Source organism: Chelonoidis abingdonii, chromosome 11 (genome assembly GCF_003597395.2).
Source record: "Chelonoidis abingdonii isolate Lonesome George chromosome 11, CheloAbing_2.0, whole genome shotgun sequence".
NCBI lineage: Eukaryota > Metazoa > Chordata > Testudines > Testudinidae > Chelonoidis > Chelonoidis abingdonii.
In genome coordinates this window covers 13,530,722-13,552,105 of record NC_133779.1, presented here as the reverse complement: position 1 = coordinate 13,552,105, position 21,384 = coordinate 13,530,722, and the positions used below count along the sequence as shown (strand labels likewise).

At 56.4% G+C, this 21,384-nt stretch overlaps 2 protein-coding genes across 2 annotated transcripts in view; both read left to right on the top strand.

The window, feature by feature from the left end:
* UBE2M (ubiquitin conjugating enzyme E2 M) overlaps positions 1 to 9,969 on the top strand; it is a 10,939-nt gene extending 970 nt beyond the window's left edge. The window contains exons 2-5 of the mRNA XM_075070715.1: positions 319 to 357; positions 765 to 868; positions 3,084 to 3,147; positions 9,136 to 9,969. Of these exons, the coding sequence (XP_074926816.1) occupies positions 319 to 357; positions 765 to 868; positions 3,084 to 3,147; positions 9,136 to 9,276 (348 nt within the window). The 3' untranslated portion in view covers positions 9,277 to 9,969. The remainder of the gene's footprint in view (positions 1 to 318; positions 358 to 764; positions 869 to 3,083; positions 3,148 to 9,135) is intronic.
* A 3,815-nt stretch (positions 9,970 to 13,784) lies between these two features.
* On the top strand, positions 13,785 to 20,538 carry CHMP2A (charged multivesicular body protein 2A). Its single transcript, XM_032772002.2, has 7 exons — positions 13,785 to 13,875; positions 15,786 to 15,871; positions 16,769 to 16,958; positions 17,833 to 18,012; positions 18,336 to 18,466; positions 19,048 to 19,109; positions 19,697 to 20,538. Exons 3-7 carry the CDS (start codon positions 16,791 to 16,793, stop codon positions 19,816 to 19,818), a joined length of 663 nt encoding a protein of 220 aa, XP_032627893.1. The 5' UTR covers positions 13,785 to 13,875; positions 15,786 to 15,871; positions 16,769 to 16,790; the 3' UTR covers positions 19,819 to 20,538.
* Positions 20,539 to 21,384: the final 846 nt, after the last annotated feature.

Sequence of the window (21,384 nt, the reverse complement as noted above, 5' to 3'; positions counted from 1 at the left end):
CCCCCCCCCCCCCCCCCGCTATCTCAGCTTGTCCACCACAGCCCTGCCGGTGCCCCTCAATCCTGACTATCCCCCCCCACTGCTATCCCAACTTGCCCACCACAGAGCTGCCAGTGCCCCTCAACCCCACCCTGGATCAGGCCCCATAATGCCAGCTGAGCTGAATGGCACGTGGAGGGAGTGTGATCAGAGCCCCTACCTGCTGCATCTCTGTTACCCTGCACTTGGATCCATGGGGCTGGGCTGAGTCCAGGCCCCTTGGGGTGCTGGGGGCCCCCCATGAGGATCCTCCCTCGCTGAAGGTCTTTTCTCTTTCAGGGTTTCTATAAAGGGGGGAAGTTTGTCTTCAGTTTTAAGGTAAGTCCCTTCCCCGCCTCTGGGGTGGAGCTTGATTTGCATAGGAGCCTTGCCTGGCTGAGGGGCAAAGGGGGGCCCTTGGGGCTTCCCCATGTTGGACTCTCTTTGTGCTGTGTATGAGCCAAGGAGGGAGTGTCGGCCCCACGAATCTGGTGTCCCCTCTCCTGGGAGGGAGGAAGGTGCTGTGTCTGCTCAGGAAACTGGGGACACGCCCACAGTCCCCCAGAGCTGGCAAGAGGACCCAAGAGTCCGGGCCACTTGTGCCTTCCTGCAGCGGAGGGAGCAGCACTACGGGTGTGGGGGGATTCCAGAGCTCCTGTGAGTTGGTGGGTTCAGGGAGTCTGGGCCCAGCTGCTCTGCCATGGGGGGGCCTTGGGAATGACTCTCCTATCTCTCTCTGTCTGCAGGTAGGCCAAGGCTACCCTCATGACCCTCCCAAGGTGAAGTGTGAGACCATGGTGTACCACCCCAACATAGACCTAGAGGGCAATGTCTGCCTAAATATCCTCAGGTAGGGAGTGCACCCAGCCGCCCCACTCTATCACTGCTACCCCCAGGCTGGTCTGGGGGATTGCCCCACCCACGCAGATCGGGGAGGAGGGCGGCCCCTCTCCAGCATCAGGATCCTTCCCTGCCCCACCTACACAGATTGGGGTGGGGGAGATATGGGGTGTGACCTGGTGCCAAGAATCGACCTCGCTGAGAATGCACACTCAGAGCAGACTGCAAGAAACAGGGCAGGCACACGCCAAAAATTGGTGGTTTTAACTACAGTTAGATTCACCAAACCAGTACAAATGAGCTGCAATACCACACCGGTTAATAAGAAGCCAAGCACAGCCCTCTGATAGGCGTTCCAGCCAGTGGTTCCCATCCCAGCAAACTGGTCTGACATAGTGAGAGGTTACTGAAAACCCAATTCACCCTGTGTGAGGTTCCACCAGTCCCAGAGGATCAGATGCTTCCGCCGGGTCAGAATGTATCTCAGATCTTACCCGGCTATCACTCTGTCAGCCAAGCCTTAGTAAACTAACTGAGACTGTATTAATAGAATAGTTATAAATGGTTAAAAGATCATATACATACAAATGATTGTGAAGTCCTTACGTCAGGCTTGTAGCAGCATGGAATAGCCGGATGGCTTGTAAAGTCTCTCAGGTAACTTCCAAAAGATTGGATGGTCCTCAGTCCGTTGTTCAAAATGCTTCTCTTAGAGCAGAGGAGAGCACATTTTTTGGCCTGAGGGCCACATTGGGTTGCAAAACTGTACGGAGGGCTGGGTAGGGAAGGCTGTTCCCCCCACAAACAGCCTGCCCCCATCCACCCCCTCCCACTTCTTGCCTTGTGACTGCCCCCCTCAGAACTCCTGACCCATCCAACCCCCGCTGCTCCTTGTCCCCTGACTGCCCCTTCCTGGGACCCCCCCCCCATCCAACCCCGCTTGCTTCCTGCCCCCCTATTCACACCCCTGCCCCCAGACAGGCCCCCTGGGACTCCCACGCCTATCCAACCACCCCGTCCTCTGATCTCCCACACCTCCCCCCCCCGAACCTCTGCCCCACCCAACCGGCCCCTGTCCCCTGACTGCCCCCTGAGACTTCCTGTCCCTTATCCAACTCCTCCCCGTCCCCTTCCCATGCTGCTCAGAGCGGCAGGAGCTTGCAACCCTGCTTCCCAGCCAGAGAGAGCCACCCAGGAGCAGCGGGCCAGGGCACTGGCAGTGTGGTGTGGTGAGGTGAGGCTGTGGGGGAGGGAGGACAGCAGGGGAGGGGCTGGGGGCTAGTCTCCCCGGCCGGGAGCTCAAGGGCTGGGCAGGACGATCCCACGGGCTGGATGTGGCCCTGGGGGCTGTAGTTTACCCACCTCTGTTTTAGAGGAAAGAGGCAAACTGGAGATGTCTCAGGTGCCTTTTATATCCTCTGCCATGTGTATGGAAAATCATCGTCCCAAACAAAGCCTACAGCCTGTGTGTATGGACAAAGATAGAGTCTGAGATCACATGTCCACATCACTTGCCCTTACATGTTTTACTGAATCACAGGGGTGGCCACTGGCTCCTTGCGCTCTGAGGTGTCCTTCGGAAAAGAGTTGGTTCTTCTGAGTAGTCCATTCACAATGGGCTGGGGAAACTGAATGTTAACTACCTTGTGGGTGTTACCCGAAGGACAAACGCATGTGGGATACAGATAACTAGCCAGTCTTCACACCTTCAGATACCCTGGTGATCTGTGGATTTAACCAGGATAATTGTATTTGACTTTTCCATTGACACCTCACATGATAGACTTGGTATAAGATTTATTGCAATTGTGTAACTGTGGTAGCAACTGCTACAAATGGTCGTTTTCAATCATACGGAATCATGGGGGGAATCCCCTGTGGCCCACTCCCATGGAGCCAGTGGGGAGGGATATGGGGGATCCCCCGTGGCCTGCACACAGGGAGCGGGGCGGGGAGAGAGAGATGGAGGATTCCCCTCCAGCAGCACTGCCCTTCTCCTTACATACAGGTCTTGGGGCAACCCCTTCTCCCATGGTCCCCACCCCCTTAGTCAGATTCTGATGTGATCCCCACCCCAAAACCACCTTCCCCCCGCCCCATGCCACCTGTCTGGCTCTCCTCTCCAGTCAGAACTTGGGATGATCCCCTGCCATCCAAGTGTGGTGTCGCCCCTCTCCTGGGCTTGGCCACAGGGTCCTCGCTTACAGCTCTTTTCTGCCCCACAGAGAGGACTGGAAACCCGTACTAACAATAAACTCTATAATTTATGGTCTGCAGTACCTCTTCTTGGTGAGTACTGGAGGGGGGGAATGTTTCACCTGCACCATGGGCGGGAGGAGGAGGACATGTTGTGGGGGCTGTGGGGCAGGAGGGACTTGGTGTCCCCTGCACTGTTCAGGGTGGAGGTAGCCCTGGCATTTCAGCAGGGCTGGGAAGGGGCGTGGTTTCTTCCTGCAGTGTGTTTGGGGGCTGGTCGTGGGGTGCTGATCTCTGTCCCCTTGCAGTTTGGGGGAGTGGTGGTGTGGGGTGATTTCTTCCTAGGGTCTCTGTGCAGGCTATGGTGTGTGTGGGGGGCAGTCCCCTCAGAGCCGAGGGAGGCACTGGCAGATTACTCTGTGCCAGGGCTGGGGGGCGGGGGTGTTGGCGTAGCTGTGTGCTGAGCTGTCTGCAGTGCCATACTCCGGTCCGCGTGGCCTGTTGCCTGGCAAGGCCCCGGGGCCGGCTCTCCTGTTTGTTTCCATCTCTTCAGGTCCCTGGTGCTCTGCTCAGCTCTGCCCAGGGCTCCCTCGCCCTGGCGCAGGCTGGGCGCCCTGTGGCTCTTCCTGCGGGCGTGACTGGTTGCTGTGTCCTTGGGGGGCGGAGCTGCCATCCAGCCTGGGGCAGCCTGCCAAGAGCCCATCACGCACCATTGGGATGCAGGGTCTCTCCTTTGGCTCAGCTGCTGTGTCCCTGGTGCCTTGGACTGACTCTGACACAATTGATGGAGCCTTTGGGGGGTCCTGGAGCCTCCCCTAAAGACTCTGGTCAACCTGATGGGTGCAGAGAGCCACCCGAAAGGGGACAGGGGGTAACGGGCTGAGCAGCATCTGCTAGCAGCCTGAAATGGGTGAGTTTGGTGAACTGTTAACCCTGAACCCTAATGACAGGCAGCTTTAAATAGTAGCATCATGAAATATTTCGCTGCCATTCTCTTGAGCAGACGCGTTCAGCAAATGTGCTTCTCCCCACAGCCCCTTATCTGTCTCTTTCTTGAGGCAGTTCTACAGTCGATTAAAATCCCCAGGGGCAGAATCAGTGGACTCCAATGTAACGTTAAAATACATCTTGCAGGTGGAAATCAGTACACACATTCCCGTCTATTCCTCCTCTCTCCCCCCATCACTGTGGTAGTTGGGCGGCTCACAATCTTCCGTGGATTTATCCTCAGCAGCCTTGTGGGGCAAGGTCGGGCCGTTAAACCCATTGTATAGATGGGGCAGTGAGGCACGGAGGTGACTGGTCACACAGGGGCAGTGACAGCACAGGGAAGAGATGATGCAGCTCCCAAGTTCTATAACCATTGGGCCATCCTGGCCCTTTAATCAACAGTAATGGCACAATTTCCAGTGCCCTGCAGAGTGCAAAGGGATTAGATCTGAACTCTGCCCTGTTGCGTGCATTCCGAGCAGGCCCCAGGATGAAAGTCCCGTGACATGCTAGCTTGTAAAGACACCCTCTAACTTCCTTAAAAAGAAATGGATGCTTCTCTTTGAGTTTAAGACCAGGAAGAGACCATTAGATCTGGGCTGACCTCCCATACAGCGAGGTTTGGCAGACCTCGATTGTTCGTTTTTTGTAATTTTGATGGATCTTATTGTTTTTCTTTTACGCATTTTTTCAATTTTTTATCCATTTAAATGTTTACGCTTTTCCGAAATGACGGGGTTTAAGCGTTTCTCCCCCATTTCCATTGTTTACAATTTTCACACGTGTAGAAAATGATTGGAGGAGAGACGAACAATTATGTAGTGACCTTAGATGCTGAGATTTGAAGTTAGTTTTATCACTGTTAAAACCTAGTTGTCACGTATGTCAAATGATACAAAGTAAATAGCCTGAAATCAAACTCCAGTGAGTTCTTAAGCAACGTTTTTCTTTCTTTGCCTTCTGTAATTTTTGATGCTCAGTGGAAATGTTTTCATTGGTTGGTGGATGCGCAGTGACAGTGACGTTTACTGACACTTGCCAATTACAATGTGATCCTACTGAGATGCTAAATTCCATCCTCTCACTGCTGCACTGAGCCCAATAACTTGAGTTTGGCTAAAGCATCTCCCAGGAATGGGATCTGGTCTGGATCTAAAGCCATCAGGAGACAGAGAATCCATCGCGTCCCTTGGTAGTTGGTTCCAGTGGTTAATGGCCCTCACACTGTTAAAGTTTTGTGCCTTTATCTCTAATTGGAATTTGCCTGGCCTCAGCTTCCAAACCTTCTTGTTCTGCTTTTCCCTGCTAGATTAGAACCTTTTAGAGTGTGCGCTGGAATCTAGTCTTTTCACAGTGTGATGGTTTGGGGGAGGAGGTCCATGGGAACAGCCTCCAGCCTTCCCTGAGCTTGGCCTTGGTTCTGAATCTGCACCACAGTGAGTCAAACCCAGCACCCCCTCGGCCTTAGCAGCTGTTTGGAGCCTGATTCCGGGTGTGAGCCTTTCTCTTTCAAAGTGACCCATAAAGGGGTTTAAAAACCAGAAATGAGGCTTGTCTCCTCTCACATATTTACAGTGAGTTTTTGAGATTTTCTCCATGTTTTTTCTACCTTAAAGTTGGGAATGTCAGATCTGGGCTTTCCTGGTGTAGGTTGGAGAATCTATGAGAAGATTTTGGGATGTTTCTTCTATGGGAGTGCAGATGTTTTAATAGTGCTGTCCTTTCTCCAAAATGGTCTTCAGGCATTGGAGTTAAATGGATCTTGAATATTTGACATAACTATGGGTTGTTTGCCATGTTGTGGTAGCCGAGTTTGTCCAAGCTATCAGAGACACAAGGCAGGTGAGGTAATAACTTTTATTGCAGTGGCTTTCAACCTTTCCAGACAACTGTGCCCCTTTCAGCAGTCTGATTTGTCTTGAGTACCCCAAGTTTTGCCTCACTTAAAAATGACTTGCGTACAAAAACAGACCTAAAAATATAAGTGTCACAGCCAATAGTATGACAAATTGCTTCATTTTCATTTTTACCACATAGTAAAATAAATCAATTGGGATATAAATATTGTAGTTACATTTCAGTGTATAGTATATAGAGAAATATAAACAAGTCATTTTATGAAATTTTAGTTTGTACTGACTTTGCTGGCGCTTTTTATGTAGCGTGTTGTAAAACTAGGCAAATATCTAGATGAGTTGATGTACCCTCAGAAGACCTCTGTGTACCTCCGGGGTGCCCGTACCCCTCGTTGAGAACCATTGTTTTATTGCACCCACTTTTCTGTGAGAGAGACAATTGGCCTGCTAAATCCAGGGTTGTGAGTTCAATCCTTGAGGGGGCCATTTAGGGAATGGGGGTAAAAATTTTCTGGGGATTGGTCCTGCTTTGAGCAGGGGGTTGGACTAGTTGACCTTCTGAGGTCCCTTCCAACCCTGATATTCTATGATTCTGATCACTTGCGAGCGTACACAGAGCTCTTCTTCAGATCTGGGAAAGGTTCTCAGGTGTAACAGCTTAATACAAGGTGGAACAGATAGTTTAGCATAAGGAATTAACATATGTTTAAGGAATTAATGAGGGAGCCATTCATAGTGAAGTAGTCTATTAACACCTCTGCAGTTATAGGACCGAAAAGGTGGGTTAATGGGTAACGGATGGTTATAATGAGCCATAAATCCAGTGTCTTTGAGTCCATGAATTTTCGTGTCTAGCAGAGTTATGAATTTAAGCTCCCAGGCTCATCTTTTGGAGGTGTTGCAGAGGTTTCCTTAGAGGATGAGAACCGAGAGGCCAGATACAGAGTCAAGTATCAGGGGTAGCCATGTTAGTCTGTATCTACAAAAACAACAAGGAATCCGGTGGCACCTTAAAGACTAACAGATTTATTTGGACATAAGCTTTTGTGGGTTTCAGTTGCATCTGAAGAAGTGAGGTTTTTTTTTACCCAGGACAGCTTATGTCCAAATAAATCTGTTAGTCTTTAAGGTGCCACCGGACTCCTTGTTGTTTTTGTAGATACAGAGTGATCGCTGTGTGAAAAGTGTTTGCTCAGAGATAAGGGTGGTCTTGTCTCTCACTGTTTTTCTGTGCGAGTCCATTAGCAATCGTAGTGATTGTCCTGTTTTGCCCATGTAGTTGTTGTTTGGGCATGTAGTGCACTGGATGAGGTACACCACATATGATAGGCGTGTGTACAATCCATGGGACAGGGCCCAAGATGGCGGCGGTGGCGGAGGAACGGCTCCTGTCAGAGGGGAAGGAGGCACCATGGGCTCGGGGGGGGCCTCTCCCCATCCCCGGACCCCCAGCTCCAGGAGGGCCTGGTGCCCTTGGAGCAGCTCCCTCAGAGGAGCACACTAGTGGGGCTGCCCATTGTGGCCATCAAGAGCATCCCCGGCTTCCTCTCCTGCTAGGAGATCAGCCAGCTCTGCCTGGTGAGGGGTGGAGTTGAGGGGGGCTGGGTAATCAGCTCCTCCTGGTGCGGAGCGAGGGGGGCCAGGAAGGCAGCACAGGGGAAGGGGGGAATATCAAGCCAGGGCCCGACTGACCCCACGGCCCTGCTGCTGGCCCCCCGCAAGTCCATCATGTCTGTTCCTGCTGCTGGGAGGGTTGGGGTGAAATCCCCCCCCCCCCCCCCCCCCGGGTTTTGTCTAATGCAATTACTCAGGTCTGTCTAGAGGAAAAGGACGTGGGCGAAGGGGAGAGGGGCCCACTGTCACCATCTCTTGCAGTCTGATGTCGCCCGCTGGACCGATCTTACCTCAGTACTGTGCTGGAGTTGTGGAAAAGCCAGGCAATCTCTCCCCGCCCCCCAACCCCACATCTTCTGTTCGGCAACTTCTTAGCTGGGGGATGCATTTGTCCCTTTTTCCTTCCCCATCCCCACCCCAAATAAGAGCCCCTGTGTTAAGCCTTTTGGCTTATTTGCCTCGGGAGGCATCCTATTTGTTTGCTCATCAGTTTCCTTACTCAATTGTTACATTCATCTCTGTGATTTAGCTGGGGATTGGTCCTGCTTTGAGCAGGGGGTTGGACTAGATGACCTGCTGAGGTCCCTTCCAACCCTGAGATTCTGTGACAGGCGGGTGCGCGTGTGGAATATTTATCCTCCTAGCAGTGAAGATACAGCTGCAGGTTTTGCATCAGTTGTTCTGAGAGGGTCTGGTGCTGCTTTGAGTGGGTGGGGAGCCTGCTTCTGATGGGTGTGAGGGGCTGTTTGCAGACCAGGGGAGGGGCTTCAGGAAAGATTTCTTTCTAGATGTGATCCTCATCCAGTATGGGTTGTAGTTGTTACCTGATATCCCGTGCAGACCCTGGAGCGGTAGGAGACAACTGGGGTGTGCTGTAGGAGTGTCTTTGTTAGACATGAAAAGTCAATAAAGACACTGGATTTATGGCTTACTACAGCAGCCGATGACGCGCTAACCTCCTTTGTCCTACGCCTGCAGAGGTGTGTTAAGTGCCCACTTCACCTTGAACGATCTCTGACAACATAATTAGAGGTAACGCTGCAGGGATTTCAAACGAGCTGACTGTGGCCTGGGCTACATGCAGAGATTGTGCCACTGTAACTCCATCAGCTAGAGTAGTGACGTGTTACCCACACACCTGCAGTGGTATGACCTTAGCCTGGCTGCGGTTATACTGGTATAAAGGTGTCTTATACCACTATAATGGCATCTGCTGTATGTGATGTACTGTGTTAACTGTAGCGGGGTAGTTGGTGATACAACTTTCTGTTGCTATGCTAGCTCTGATCTAGAGCTTGACAAAGGTTGTCAGTATCTGCCCCTATTTTACAGGTGGGGAAACTGAGGCACTGACAGGGACAGTGGCGAACCAGGACTAGAACCCAGGTGTCCTGTTCAGTGCTCGGTCCACTAGGTCACAGAGTCTCCTTTGGTTAAAGTGACTGGAAGTGGGGGATGCAGCAAGGGGCCCACAGAAGTGAGACTAAGGATTGTTTTGCAGCTGAACTTGGGGAAGGACGGTAGGGCTGGTGCGTGGCAGGGGGGTGCAGCCCTGACTTAGGGGGGGGGCGGTGATCAGGGTCATGGCCAGCCTCTAACTCTGTCTCCTCCCTGTCTGCAGGAGCCAAACCCCGAAGACCCCCTGAACAAAGAGGCTGCCGAGGTCCTTCAGAACAACAGACGCCTGTTTGAGCAGAACGTGCAGCGCTCCATGCGGGGCGGCTACATCGGCTCCACCTACTTCGAGCGTTGCCTCAAATAGAACTGACCAGCCGCCCCCACCCCTCCCACGAGGGACTCTGCCAACACTGCTGCCTTCAGCCACCGGGGGGCATGGGAGCCTGGCACTGGCAGGGCCCCCCTCGCTGCTCATGGCCTCTGCCCCTGGCAGCCTTCCCCCCACTCCTGCCCCCTGGCTGGAGGGGAGGTGGCTGCTGAGGGATGGGGCAGGGCTTACGTTTGTATCCCCTGCCCCACCCATACAGCCCCCTCTTCCCTATTGGTCGCTCTTCTGCTGGTTTCCCAGCATGCTCATGCCCCGAGCAGAGCGCCCTCTAGCCGTGGCCCAGCGTGAGCGCACTGGCTCCTCCCCCTGGCTTTGCAGAGCACATCTATTTATTAGGCGGGGGGCTGCAGCAAGGGAGTAGGGCAGGCCGGGGGTGCATGCAGTCCTGCTGTGGGGGGGCCAGGCCCGTCTTCCTCTTTTACATCCCTCTTGTGTCTGGTTTTTAAAAACAAAGTGCCCCACTTACAGCAAAGCGAAGGCTGATTATTCAATAGGACTGGGCTGGAGGCGGGGCCTGGGCTTTTTGAACCCCGCCCCCTTCTGCCCCAGGCCTCACCCTCCCAATGAACTGGTTCTTTGCCACGCTGGGGCCTCCTGCCAGCCCCGGGGCCATGAAGCCACTGTACTCTAGCGTGTCGGGTTATTAAAGGGGAATGTTAGCGCACTTCACTGCCCAGGGCCTGTCTGTGCCTTATTGCTCCGCCGCCCCCTCCTCGAGGGGTCTCTCCTCGATGGGCTGCCCTCCCAGCTGCCCCAGCAGGGGGCACAGGAGTCCATATCTACCCCCAGCCTCCCCTCCTTGCTTAGAATCATAGAATACCAGGGTTGGAAGGGACCTCAGGAGATCGGCTAGTCCAACCCCCTGCGAAAGCAGGACAAATTCCCAACTAAATCATCCCAGCCAGGGCTTTGTCAAGCCTGACCTTAAATACCTCTAAGGAAGGAGATTCCACCACCTCCCTAAGTAACCCATTCCAGTGCTTCACCACCCTCCTAGCAAAACAGTGTTTCCCAATATCCAGCCTAGACCTCCCCCACTGCAACTTGAGACCATTGCTCCGTGTTCTGCTACCACTGAGACCAGTCTAGATCCATCCTCTTTAGAACCCCCGTTCAGGTAGTTGAAAGCAGCTATCAAATCCCCCCTCATTCTTCTCTTCTGCAGACTAAACAATCCCAGTTCCCTCAGCTTCTCATAAGTCATGTGTTCCAGCCCCCTAATCATTTTTGTTGCCCTCTGCTGGACTCTTTCCAATTTTTCCACATCCTTCTTGTAGTGTGGGGCCCAAAAGTGGACACAGTACTCCAGATGAGGCCTCACCAGTGTCGAATAGAGGGGAATGATCGTGCCCCTCGATCTGCTGGCAATGCCCCTACATATACAGCCCCAAATGCCGTTAGCCTTCTTGGCAACGAAGGCACAGTGTTGACTTAGCCCCAGCAGCAGGATGGGCCCCAGGGCTCTGGCCTGCTGTGCTGTTTGAAGTGGCTTGTGGGTAAGAAGTGGGGGTTGACCCCTCCTGCTCCCCAGCACAGAGGGTAGCTCCTCCTTCTCTTCCCACTTCTGTGGCTGGCTTAGAAATCTCCAAGCCTTGTTAGCGGGCAGATGTGCAGTGGTGGCAGGGTAAAGCCATAATATAGGCTAATGCAACTGCTGCCCCCTCCTGGCTAGGAAGGGAAGGGCTGATCAGTGGTGCCAGGTTGAGAATCAAGTGGCCAAGAGGGGGGCCCAGCTGCCTGGAAGTGGGGGATGGGCATCCAACCTTTGGCTGAGTCAGCAGCTGCCTCTTCCCCTGCTGCAGAGCTGGCTGGGGCTCAGCATGGAGGGAGAATTCCCCATCAGAAGGAAACTGTAGGGTGGGTGGGTGGCCTGTTCCTGCGGCAGCCAGTTCTGTCTGCATGTAACCTGCAGCCTGGGTGCTGCAGCAGCTTCTGTGGGGTCCTCTGCCCCTGTGTGAGGGGAGAGGGTGGAGCCAGCTGCATGAAGGGGGTGGTAGTTGGGGGATGTTTGCGATCTAAACTCCTTCACCTGCCCTCTGCTGCTGACCCGCCTTCCAGGTACCCTGGAGGGCTGCCTTTGCTCCTCCCTGGCTGGGTGTGGACTGAGCTCTGACGCGTCCCCTTGTCGAACCAGCACTGTGGGGGTGCCTTGGTTGGGGTGGCGATCCCTGTGAGAAGGAGGCTGTTGAGAAGCTGGGACGGGGGGGGCAGGCAAGGCTGGGCCTCGTCGCCAGGCCTGAGGCAGTGTGAAATGTTGTGTCCCCATGTCATGGTGGCGGGGGGCTCGGTTCTGCATGGAGCAGGGCAGGTGGATGAGATGGAGGGGTGGGGGCTGTGAGGGCAGTTTGCTGCCCAGGAACAGGGAAGTGTCGCTTTGCTCTCCTGTTATTCCCCACAGGGAGCTGTTTGTGCTGGAGCCCAGCTTGAAGATGAAGTGATTTCCCCCTGCCTTGACTGGGCAGCCCTTTGTCCCCTTTTTCTCACTGGGCTGGGGCTCCAGGGGTGCTAAGGTTGGAAGGGATGGTTGTGATCATCTCGTCCCATCGCTGGCCAGCCCAGGCTCTCACGCCCCCCTGGGAGGCCTCAGGGGAGATGGGGGTCAGCCCTTGCATTGCTATGGCTGGTGTACTGCTTGTGTGTGCAGTCCTGACACAAGGAAGGCCCAGTCCCTGCCCAGAGCGGCTTCTAGCCCCATGGATCCAGAGCCCTGGTGACCGCTGCTCTCACTGGGCCCTGGGATGAGGCTGGGTAGCAGCTGGGGGCCAGATTGGGTGAGTGGGAGTATGACCGCCCCAGAGGGATGCCAGGACCTGGTAGGGAGCCCCATGCTTCAGGGGGCTGTGGGGGGAAGGGCCAAGGGATGACCCAAGTGTGGGTATGGCCCAGGGACCACTTGGGAGAGGAAAGGGGGTTTACAAGCCCCCCTTGGGCAGGTGCAATGATCATGAGGAGGTGAGAGGAACCTGGGGAGGGGGGGTGTCTTAATTTTGATTCAGCGCTGTCCCTGCAATAACAGCATTTGGTTCCTATAGCCCCCACCTACCCATAGCCTTGCCCCAACTTGTCCCCTTCCCCCCACTACCAACCCCTGCTTCCCACACAATCTTCTCAACTGAGCTTCTCCTTCCCACCTCACCCCAGCTTGTCCCCTTCCCCTGCTTCCCACACAAATTTCTCAACTGGACTCCTACTTCCCAGCCCTACCCATAGTCCTGCCTCAGCCAGTCCCCTTCCCTCTCACTCAGTGCCCGCCCCAACCAGCCTCCTGCTTTCCACACAACCTCCTCAATTGAGCTGCTTCTCCCTGTCCCCTCGACCCATTTCAACCCCCACTTAATCTGCCTCCCAGACTGACTGTAGCCCAATCCAACCACCCTAGCCTTCTCCAGTGTATCCCCTGCCCTTGCTTTCCTCCCATCCTGCCACCAGCCCCTTCTTCCCCTCTGCTCTATCCAGCCCCTCCCTCTGCCCCACCCTCCCCCCGACTTCTATCAGCTCCCTGCCCCATGCTCCCCAGCTTCTGCACCCCTCTCCCTGCTCCCACTCTACTCACACCCAGCCCCTCCCTCTGCCCCACCCTAGGATTGCAAGGTGTCCGCTTTTCAACGGGAACTAGTCAGAAAGGGACCCTGGTGACTCGGGTCAGCACTGCTGACTGGGCAGTTAAAAGTCCAGCTGGTGGTGCAGCAGGGCTCCTGGGACGTGGCTGGCATGTCCCTCTGGCTCCTACAAGTAGGGGTGGCCACAGGGGCCCCATTCGCTGCTCCTGCCTGCAGGTGCCTCCCTGAGCGCAGGCTCTGCAGCTCCCATTGGCTGGGAGCTGTGGCCAATAGGAGCTGAGGGGGCAGTGTGCCTACCCCTGGGGTTACCCCTCTGCCTAGGAGCTGGGGCCTGGAGGGACATGCCCCCGCTTCCTGAAGTCAGTGCCACCTGGAGCCCTCACCAGCTCCTGCACCCCAATCCCCTGCCCCAGCCAGGAGCCACCTCTTGCACCCTGAGCCCCTCGTTTCTGGCCCTGCCCTGGCTCCAGCACCCCCGCTAGGGTGACCAGACGGGGGGGTGGGGGTAATAGGTGCCTACGTAAGACAAAGCCCCCAATATCGGGTCACAAGAGCAGGGCGCTGGGTCGCCCTGCTCCGGCCAGAGCCCGCACCCCTCCCACATCCCAATCCCTGGGAGATGGCCCGAGGGGGCGGGGCCTCGGGAAAGGGGCGGGGCAGAGAGCGTAGTTCTCTGCCGTTAGAAAGTTGGCTCCCGCAGCGGCTCCCTTCCCCCTCTTCCGCCCCGCCCCCCGTGTCTCTCCTGCTGGGGGCGGGGCGCTAGAGAGACGGGGGAGGGGAGGAGCGCGGGGGTGCCACTCTAGCCCTCTTCTCTGTGCTCTGCCGGAGGGGGGGGTCGCTCTGCACTTCCTCTCGATGGTGACTTCCGGGGGGGGGTGACTTCTGTGGTGCCTGCGGGGCTCCGCCCACCACACCGTCACTTGACGCCACGCCCTTCACGTGTCTGTGACGTCATCAGGGCGAAGGCGGAAGTGAGAGAAGGAAACAGACTGACCGAGAGCGGCGGCGGCGGCGGGTGAGACCCCGGGGGGGGTTGTCTCCGCCTCCGTCATTTCCGTGGGGCGCGGGGGGGGAAGCAGCGGGGAGCCCCGCTGGGGGAGTCCGGGCCGGGGCCGCGGGGCAGAGCGGGAGGGGCTGAGCCCCTGGGACGGCGGGCGGGGGGNGGAGGGGGGAGGGCTCTAGAGGGCCCAGCTGTGGGAAGGGGCTGGGTGGATTAACTGAAATCACCGCACGTGAAGCCTCTATTAAAACCATCTATTTTAATAAACTTTTCTCTTTGGGTGCCAGTTATTTTCCAAAGAAAGATGCATCTACCCCAGTTGGGGTCACTAGACCCGTTTACACAGATCGGTTTACAGCTAATAACAGAGCTTGGATGCCGGCAGTGGGACATCTTTGTGCTGCCTGGGAGAGCTCCCTATAATTATATATGTTTGTTTAAGTAACTATGTACTTAATACTCTCAAATTCTTATGAATTAATTGACTTTTTTCACTATGTTAGCAAATAGCGAATGCCAAATTGCTTATCTCCTAGAGCATTAATTGTTCACTCAGGATTTGTGTCAAGCTGCATTTGGATAGTAACTGGACTTTAACTGCCTGCACAAAACAACATCTAAAATGTACATTTATTAACCAAAACAATCCTAAATGCTTTAGATCCATAAATGTCTCATATCAGAACACTTTTCATGTTTACAGCAAAATGATTCATTATTAACCGGAGGGTTTAATTGTTCTCAGTGAATTAAACTGATTATTTCAAATCATCCTGGGGGGAAGTTTTCAGATGTCCCCAAGTGAAAGTGACTGAGCTTAAGTTCCTACTTCCCTCTCTTGAAAACGAGAGAGTCTCTTAAATAGCTGGTTTCAGAGTAGCAGCTGTGTTAGTCTGTATCTGCAAAAAGAAGACTGATGAAGTGGGTTCTAGCCCACGAAAGCTTATGCTTAAATGTTAGTCTCTAGGGTGCCACAAGTACTCCTGTTCTTTTTCCTAAATAGCTAGCAGCAAATATCTCCAACGGCTGGTGATGGGACAGTACGTGAGTAGAGAGTTACTACAGCAAATTCTTTCCCAGGTGTCTGGCTGGTGGCTCTTGCGCACATGCTCTGGGTCTAACTGATTGGCATATTTGGGGTCGGGAAGGAATTTTCCCCGGGGCCAGATTGGCAGAGACCCTAGGGATTTTTTGCCTTCCTATGGGGCATGGGTCACTTGCAGGGTTAAACTAGTGTATATGGTGGAATCTCTGGAACTTGAAATCTCTAAATCATGACTTGAGGACTCCAGTAACTCAGGCAGAGGTTAGGGGTATATTACAGGAGGGTGGCTGAGGTTCTGTGGCTTGCAATGGTTCCTTCTGACCTTGAAGTCTATGATGCTATGATTACTTTGACCGAGCCATTGGGCTGTATTTATAAAGTTTGATCTCAGGTGTTCGGTATTCCCCCCCCACCCCAATTCTTTGTGTAGAAAAACCACCTTGAATGCAGTATTTTTGGCAGAGGCTCTTGGATTCAGCATATTTACTTTATATTTAAGCATTTGAAGAGATTATTATAAGTTTAGGCCTTAACATACTTGGTATTAAATTCAGATTTTGTTTTAAAAAAAATGTATTATTTATTATAATTATATTTTAACACACAAAATAAAACATTGTGGTTTAAATTTAAAAAAAAAATCTGATTTCAGCAAAAATTATTGTTTTTTTTCCAGCCTGGCTTGGGGTCTGGAGCACTGTGACGGAAGCAGGGGGTCTTGGGGGCATAAGTCTTCCTAGGCCACCAGGGCTGTGCCGTCTCTTGCAGTGGCGCTGGATTCCATTCCCTCTGGCAGTGTGTCCGGCCAGAGCAGTGCCCCAAACCCAGGCCTCAGCGAGACCTTTCCACCACCACTAACCTTCCCCTCTTGTCTCTGCAGCTCGCTCTGTGTGTGCGTACCTGACTCCAGCGTTTCCTGCCTCTTCCAGCCGCCACCCCCTGGAACAAGACTGCTTTCTCCCCTGAGTGAGTACTGTGTTGGCTGGCTGGCCCTGAGCGCGTCCCAGGGTTGGGGGTAGTGTTTCCCCTTGGTTATCAGGGGCAGCGCTGCCAGCAGCTGGGATCAGCTGTGGCCCCAAATCAATGGGGAGGGGTGTGTGCCTGGCTTGGCTCCTGCAGAGTGAGTTGTCCTGTCTGTGGAGGTGCATGAATGGAGCATGGCAGGGGAGGTTTTTCCTGGGGTGAGGTCCAGGAGGTTCCCTCCCTCCAACGGAGCTGCCTGTTGCTCTGACACCTCTCCTCCCTTAGAGGCAGCCAGCCCCATTCACTGTGCCTCCCCTGCCCAGGCTGGAGCAGGGGCTGCCTGGGGTTGTGCCCTGCCTTGCGGGGTCACCCTATTGCATGTGCAGCCTGGAGTTGGGTCTGGCCCCTCTCCCAAGAGCTGCTGGGCCTGACCCCGGGAGTAGCACAGCAGTGCCCTGGGTGTGTCGGGACAGGCTGGGCTGCTGGTGGGAAATGCACAGAGATTTTGGCGGGGTGCACCTTGAAAAGTGCTGTGGGAGGAGGGGGGAATGGGATGGAGGGAGCCACCTGTGCACCCAAGGCAGCCGTAGATGATGGAGCCAGCCCCACAGATACTCCTACCTTGTTACCATTTCATGGCCTGGAGGGGGACAGCCTGGCCCTGCCAGCTTTGCGGGGAAGAGCGTGGGTCCAGGGAACCCAAATCTGAGCCCACAAGGGGTAGAGCTGCCCTGCCCCCTGGGGTGGGGGGTGGAGACTAGCCCTGACCAGCTGTCTGCCCCACTCTGTCAGATTCAGAGGATTCACTCCCTGCATCTCCCAGCCTGGGCTGCTCAGGGGTCCCCTAGCTGTCCCCTTCCTGGCAAGTTCCTGAGCTGCTGCTGTCCCCCATGGCCACAGGCTGCCCCTTGTCCCGCTCAGCATGGACCTGCTGTTCGGGCGCCGGAAGACGCCAGAGGAGATGCTGCGGCAGAACCAGCGAGCCCTGAACCGGGCCATGCGGGACATGGACCGCGAGAGGCAGAAGCTGGAGACCCAGGAGAAGAAGATCATCGCCGACATCAAGAAGATGGCGAAACAGGGGCAGATGGTGAGCGAGGGGCAGGGCCAGGAGGGAGCATTTCCAGCTTGAGCCCAACCTGCCCCCCTCATGACGGGGTGAAGGTTATGGGGGACAGGGGTGTCTCCAGCTGTAACCCACAGTGAAGAGTGTGGGGAAGGAAGGGTACGTGGGAGTGTTCCTCGCTGTAACCCTTCCCCCCAGCAGGACGCGGTGAAGATCAGGGGGTATGAGGGCTATGGGGAGAGGGAATGTGTGGTCTTTGGCTGTAACCCATCCCCCTGGCAGGAGGTGGTGAAGAGCAGGGGGGATGAGGGCTATGGGGGGAGTGGTCTCTGGCAGTAACCCATCCCCCCGGCAGGAGGCAGTGAAGAGCAGGGGGGATGAGGGCTATGGGGGAATGAGGGGTCTCTGGTTGTAACCCATCCCCCCCGGCAGGAGGCGGTGAAGAGCAGAGGGGATGAGGGGTCTCTGTCTGTAACCCATTTCCCCCCCTCCAGCAGGATGCGGTGAAGATCAGGGGGGATGAGGCTATGGGGAGAGGGAACATGGGTCTCTGGCTGTAACCCATCCCCCTGGCAGGAGGCGGTGAAGATCAGGGGGGATGAGGGCTATAGGGAGAGGGGGTGTGGGGTCTCTGGCAGTAGCCCATCCCCCTGGCAGGACGTGGTGAAGATCAGGGGGGATGAGGGCTGTGGGGAGAGGGAGTGTGGGGTCTCTGGCTGTAACCCATCCCCCTGGCAGGAGGCGGTGAAGAGCAGGGGAGATGAGGGCTATGGGGAGAGGGGGTGTGGGGTCTCTGGCAGTAACCTATCCCCCTGGCAGGAGGCAGTGAAGATCGGGGGGATGAGGGCTATGGGGAGAGGGGGTGTGGGGTCTCGGCAGTAACCTATCCCCCTGGCAGGACGCGGTGAAGATCATGGCCAAGGACCTGGTGCGAACCCGGCGCTACGTCAAGAAATTCATCATGATGCGAGCAAACATCCAGGCCGTGTCGCTCAAGATCCAGACCCTCAAGTCCAACAACTCCATGGCCCAGGCCATGAAGGGCGTCACCAAGGCCATGGCCACCATGAACAGACAGGTACGTGGGGTTCTGCTAACCGGGCTGGGCAGCGGGGCAGGAGTGCTGGCTAGGGAGGAGCTGGCTACTCCAGCCAGGCCTCTCCCAGCAGGGGGCGCTGTGGGGTGCCGGGCAAGGTTCTGACCCATGCATGGGGGTCCCTGGCTACTTCAGCCACACTTCTCCCAGCAAGGGGGACTGTGGGCAACAGGGCAGTGTGCCGGCCACGGTGTGGGGGCTCCTGGCTACTTCAGCCTGGCCTCTCCCAGCAAGGGGCGCTGTAGGGCCAGTCCACTTGATTTCCCCAAGGCAGTGACTTTATATTCCCCTTCCCCCTACCCCAGCTGAAGCTGCCGCAGATCCAGAAGATCATGATGGAGTTTGAGAAGCAGTCGGAGATCATGGACATGAAGGAGGAGATGATGAATGATGCCATCGATGATGCCATGGGGGATGAGGATGACGAGGAGGAGAGGTGCGGGGAGCAGGGCAGGGGCGACTGGCTGGCTCGGTGTGGAGGGGGAAGAATGGGGCATTGGGCCTTTTCCCCGCTAGTGGCTGCCTGCTCCCATCCAGCCCCAGAGTGGGGATCTGGCTGGCTTAGAAGGGTAGGGAATGGGACCCTGGGGCCTTTCCTCTCTAGGGGGCGCCAGTTCTCATCTGGCCATGGGGCTGGGGGGACTGGCTGGCTCGGTGGGGTGAGGGGGCAGGGAATGGGACACGGGGCTTTTTCCCCCCTACGGGGTGCCAGCTCCCATCCAGCCCTAGGGCCTATCAGCAGGACAGGTGACAGACTGAGCCCCCAAGAGGGGTTCCCCAGGCCAAGCGACACCCTTGGGGTGGGGATGAGCTCACCCAGCTGGTGCCCGCTCCAGGGATAAACCCAGCGTATTGTCCTGGCACGTTTCCCCAGGTGTGTGGGGACCTGGGCTGCTGGGTGCGTGGGGTGCTGGCTCCTCTCCAGCCTGGTTATCTGGGGACATGGCTCTTTCCTCTCCGGGTGTGGGGGGTCTTGGCTATGTCCCTGCTCTCACCTGCCCATCTCTGCCCCCCCAGCGATGCTGTGGTGTCCCAGGTGCTGGATGAGCTGGGCCTGACCCTGACGGATGAGCTCTCCAGTGAGTATCCCAACTGCGGGTGTCAAGGGGAAGGGCTCTGGCAGGAGGCACTCACAGGCCCGGGGGGCTGGGAGCCAGGTCCCCTCTGCGGCTGGGCAGTGCGGGGTCAGGCAGCAAAGGCCTCCCCTGTCAGCGCCTGGGAGATGCGGGGGCTGTCGGGTGCTCTGGGTGGACTGCCCCCCCCCCCCCAGCCATCCTGCCCTTGATGGGGGTCTCGCTCAGTGGAGGGCTGTGGGGGGCTCTGGGCAGTCTGACCCCCCTCTCCCCGCAGACCTGCCCTTGGCGGCGGCCTCGCTCAGTGGGGGACTGTGGGGTGCTCCAGGTGTCCTGACCCCCCCCTCCCCGCAGACCTGCCCTTTAAGGAGGTCCTCGCTCAGCGGGAGATGTGGGGGCTGTGAGGTGCTCTGGGCGGGCTGACCCCCCGCTCCGCACAGACCTGCCCTTGACGGGGGCCTCGCTCAGTTGGGGGGTTGTGGGGTGCTCTGGGTGGACTGGCCCCCCTCCATGCCCTCCTGCCCTTGACGGGGGTCCTCGCTCAGTGGGGGCTGTGGGGTGCTCTGGGCGGGCTGACCCCCCTCTTCCCGCAGACCTGCCCTCAACTGGGGCCTCGCTCAGCGTGACGGCCGGGAAGAAGGCCGAGCCCTCTGCGGCGCTGGCGGATGCCGACGCCGACCTGGAGGAGCGGCTGAAGAACCTGCGCCGGGACTGAGGGGCTGAGGCTGCCCCCCTCCCTCCCCACACTGTGCTCCCCCAGGCACCCCACCCACCGCTGGCCTCTGTTCTCAACACCCCAGGGGCTGTGACAGCTGCCTCTGCCCTTCTCTGGGTACTTTGCCTTTCCCCCCACCCCTCTGCCTATGTTGGGGGACTAGATGGTGGGGTGGAGGGTCCCTGCCAGTTTGGGGAGGCAAGTCCCCACCCCAAGGTAATGGGGGGAGGTTTGACTATGGGGCTGCTGCGGCTCTCTGGGGGGCAGGGGAATCATTTCTGTGGGCGAGAGGGGGGTTCTTAGCCCTTTAGCTTCCAGCTCAAGTACACTACAGGTGGGGGTGTCTTTTCTGCAATGGCCGTCACCCCCCAGGAGCTGCCAGCGCAGGCTGGATTCACCGCCTCCCCCCCCCCCCCCCCCGAGAGGGAGAGGCTGGCTCTGGGGAGAAGCAGATTGGAAGATGCACCAGCCCAGGGATATATGTGTGTGTGTGTGTGTGTGTCTGTGCTGGTGGGGTGGGGGGGCTGGGCTTATAGGATGCGGGCAGCTGGGCTCATCCACTAAAGCCTGGATCTGGGGGGCACAGGTTGGGAGGCCCCCTCTCCTGGCACAGAGCTCTCCATCCTGTGCACAGGGACAGTGGGGGCTGCGCTCAGGCCCTTCTGCCTCCATCTGCTGGCTGGCTGGGGGAGGGGCTTTAATAAAGGCTGTAAATTTGTATCCAAGGTGCCTGCTGGCTAATTCTTGCCCCATAGATTGGGGGGGGGGGGCAGAGGCCCTCCCCTATCTCCTCTGTGGTGAGCTGAGGGGGAGCTGTCCTATGCGGTTGCCTCCCCCTGGCTTGGAGCAGAGGAAGGGCCATGGGGATCCCCCGCTCAGCTGCTGGCTTCCCCACATCTCCCTCCTCCAGGGGATCCTGGAGCCCTGCCCCCCTGCAGCTGAATGCATCATTGTTCCTGGGGGGAGGCAGGTGCCCCTCGCCTAGTGCTGGGCAGGCAGGAACTGACGGGGATGGGTCAGGAGTGGTGGCTGGGCTGAATGGGGTAGGAGGTTGGTGGCAGGGGCACTGGAGGCATGTTATGTGAGGGAGTGTTGAGTGGGGGTGGTGTATGGCTGGCGTTCACTGGTCACGTACATCCAGCCCAGGTAAAAAGCTGCCCGTTTATTACCCTGCCCCCCGAATCCAGAGCAGCTGGCCCCTCCACGGCTGCTCGCGTGTCTCGGCGGCTCTTCGCTCTCACAGCTGGGCTCCCCTGGGTGACGCTGCACCCAGTGACCACGCCAGCGCCTGCAAGAGAAGAGCAACTGCTGAGCCTGGTGGGAGGGGACAGACCCTGGTCCCTTCATGTTTCTGATCTCTGCCTGCTGTCATAAACAGATAGCTAAGGGTTAATGTTTTTTTCACCTGTAAAGGGTTAACAAAGGGAACCAAACACCTGAGCAGAGGACCAATCAGGAAACCGGATTTTTCAAAGCTCAGGGACCGAATGTTTGGGTCTGAGTCTTTTGTCTGGCTCTCAGCTATGAGAGGGATCTTTCTATCTTCAAGCTTCTAATCTTCAGTTT

What these genes read in the sequence shown, in the direction of transcription:
- CHMP2A (XM_032772002.2), top strand. Translation starts at nt 16,791, where the DNA reads ATGGACCTGCTGTTCGGGCGCCGGAAGACGCCAGAGGAGATGCTGCGG. An exon ending in TGGCGAAACAGGGGCAGATG is followed by an intron (nt 16,959 to 17,832) that starts GTGAGCGAGGGG and finishes TCCCCCTGGCAG; the next exon opens with GACGCGGTGAAGATCATGGC. An exon ending in GAGGATGACGAGGAGGAGAG is followed by an intron (nt 18,467 to 19,047) that starts GTGCGGGGAGCA and finishes CTGCCCCCCCAG; the next exon opens with CGATGCTGTGGTGTCCCAGG.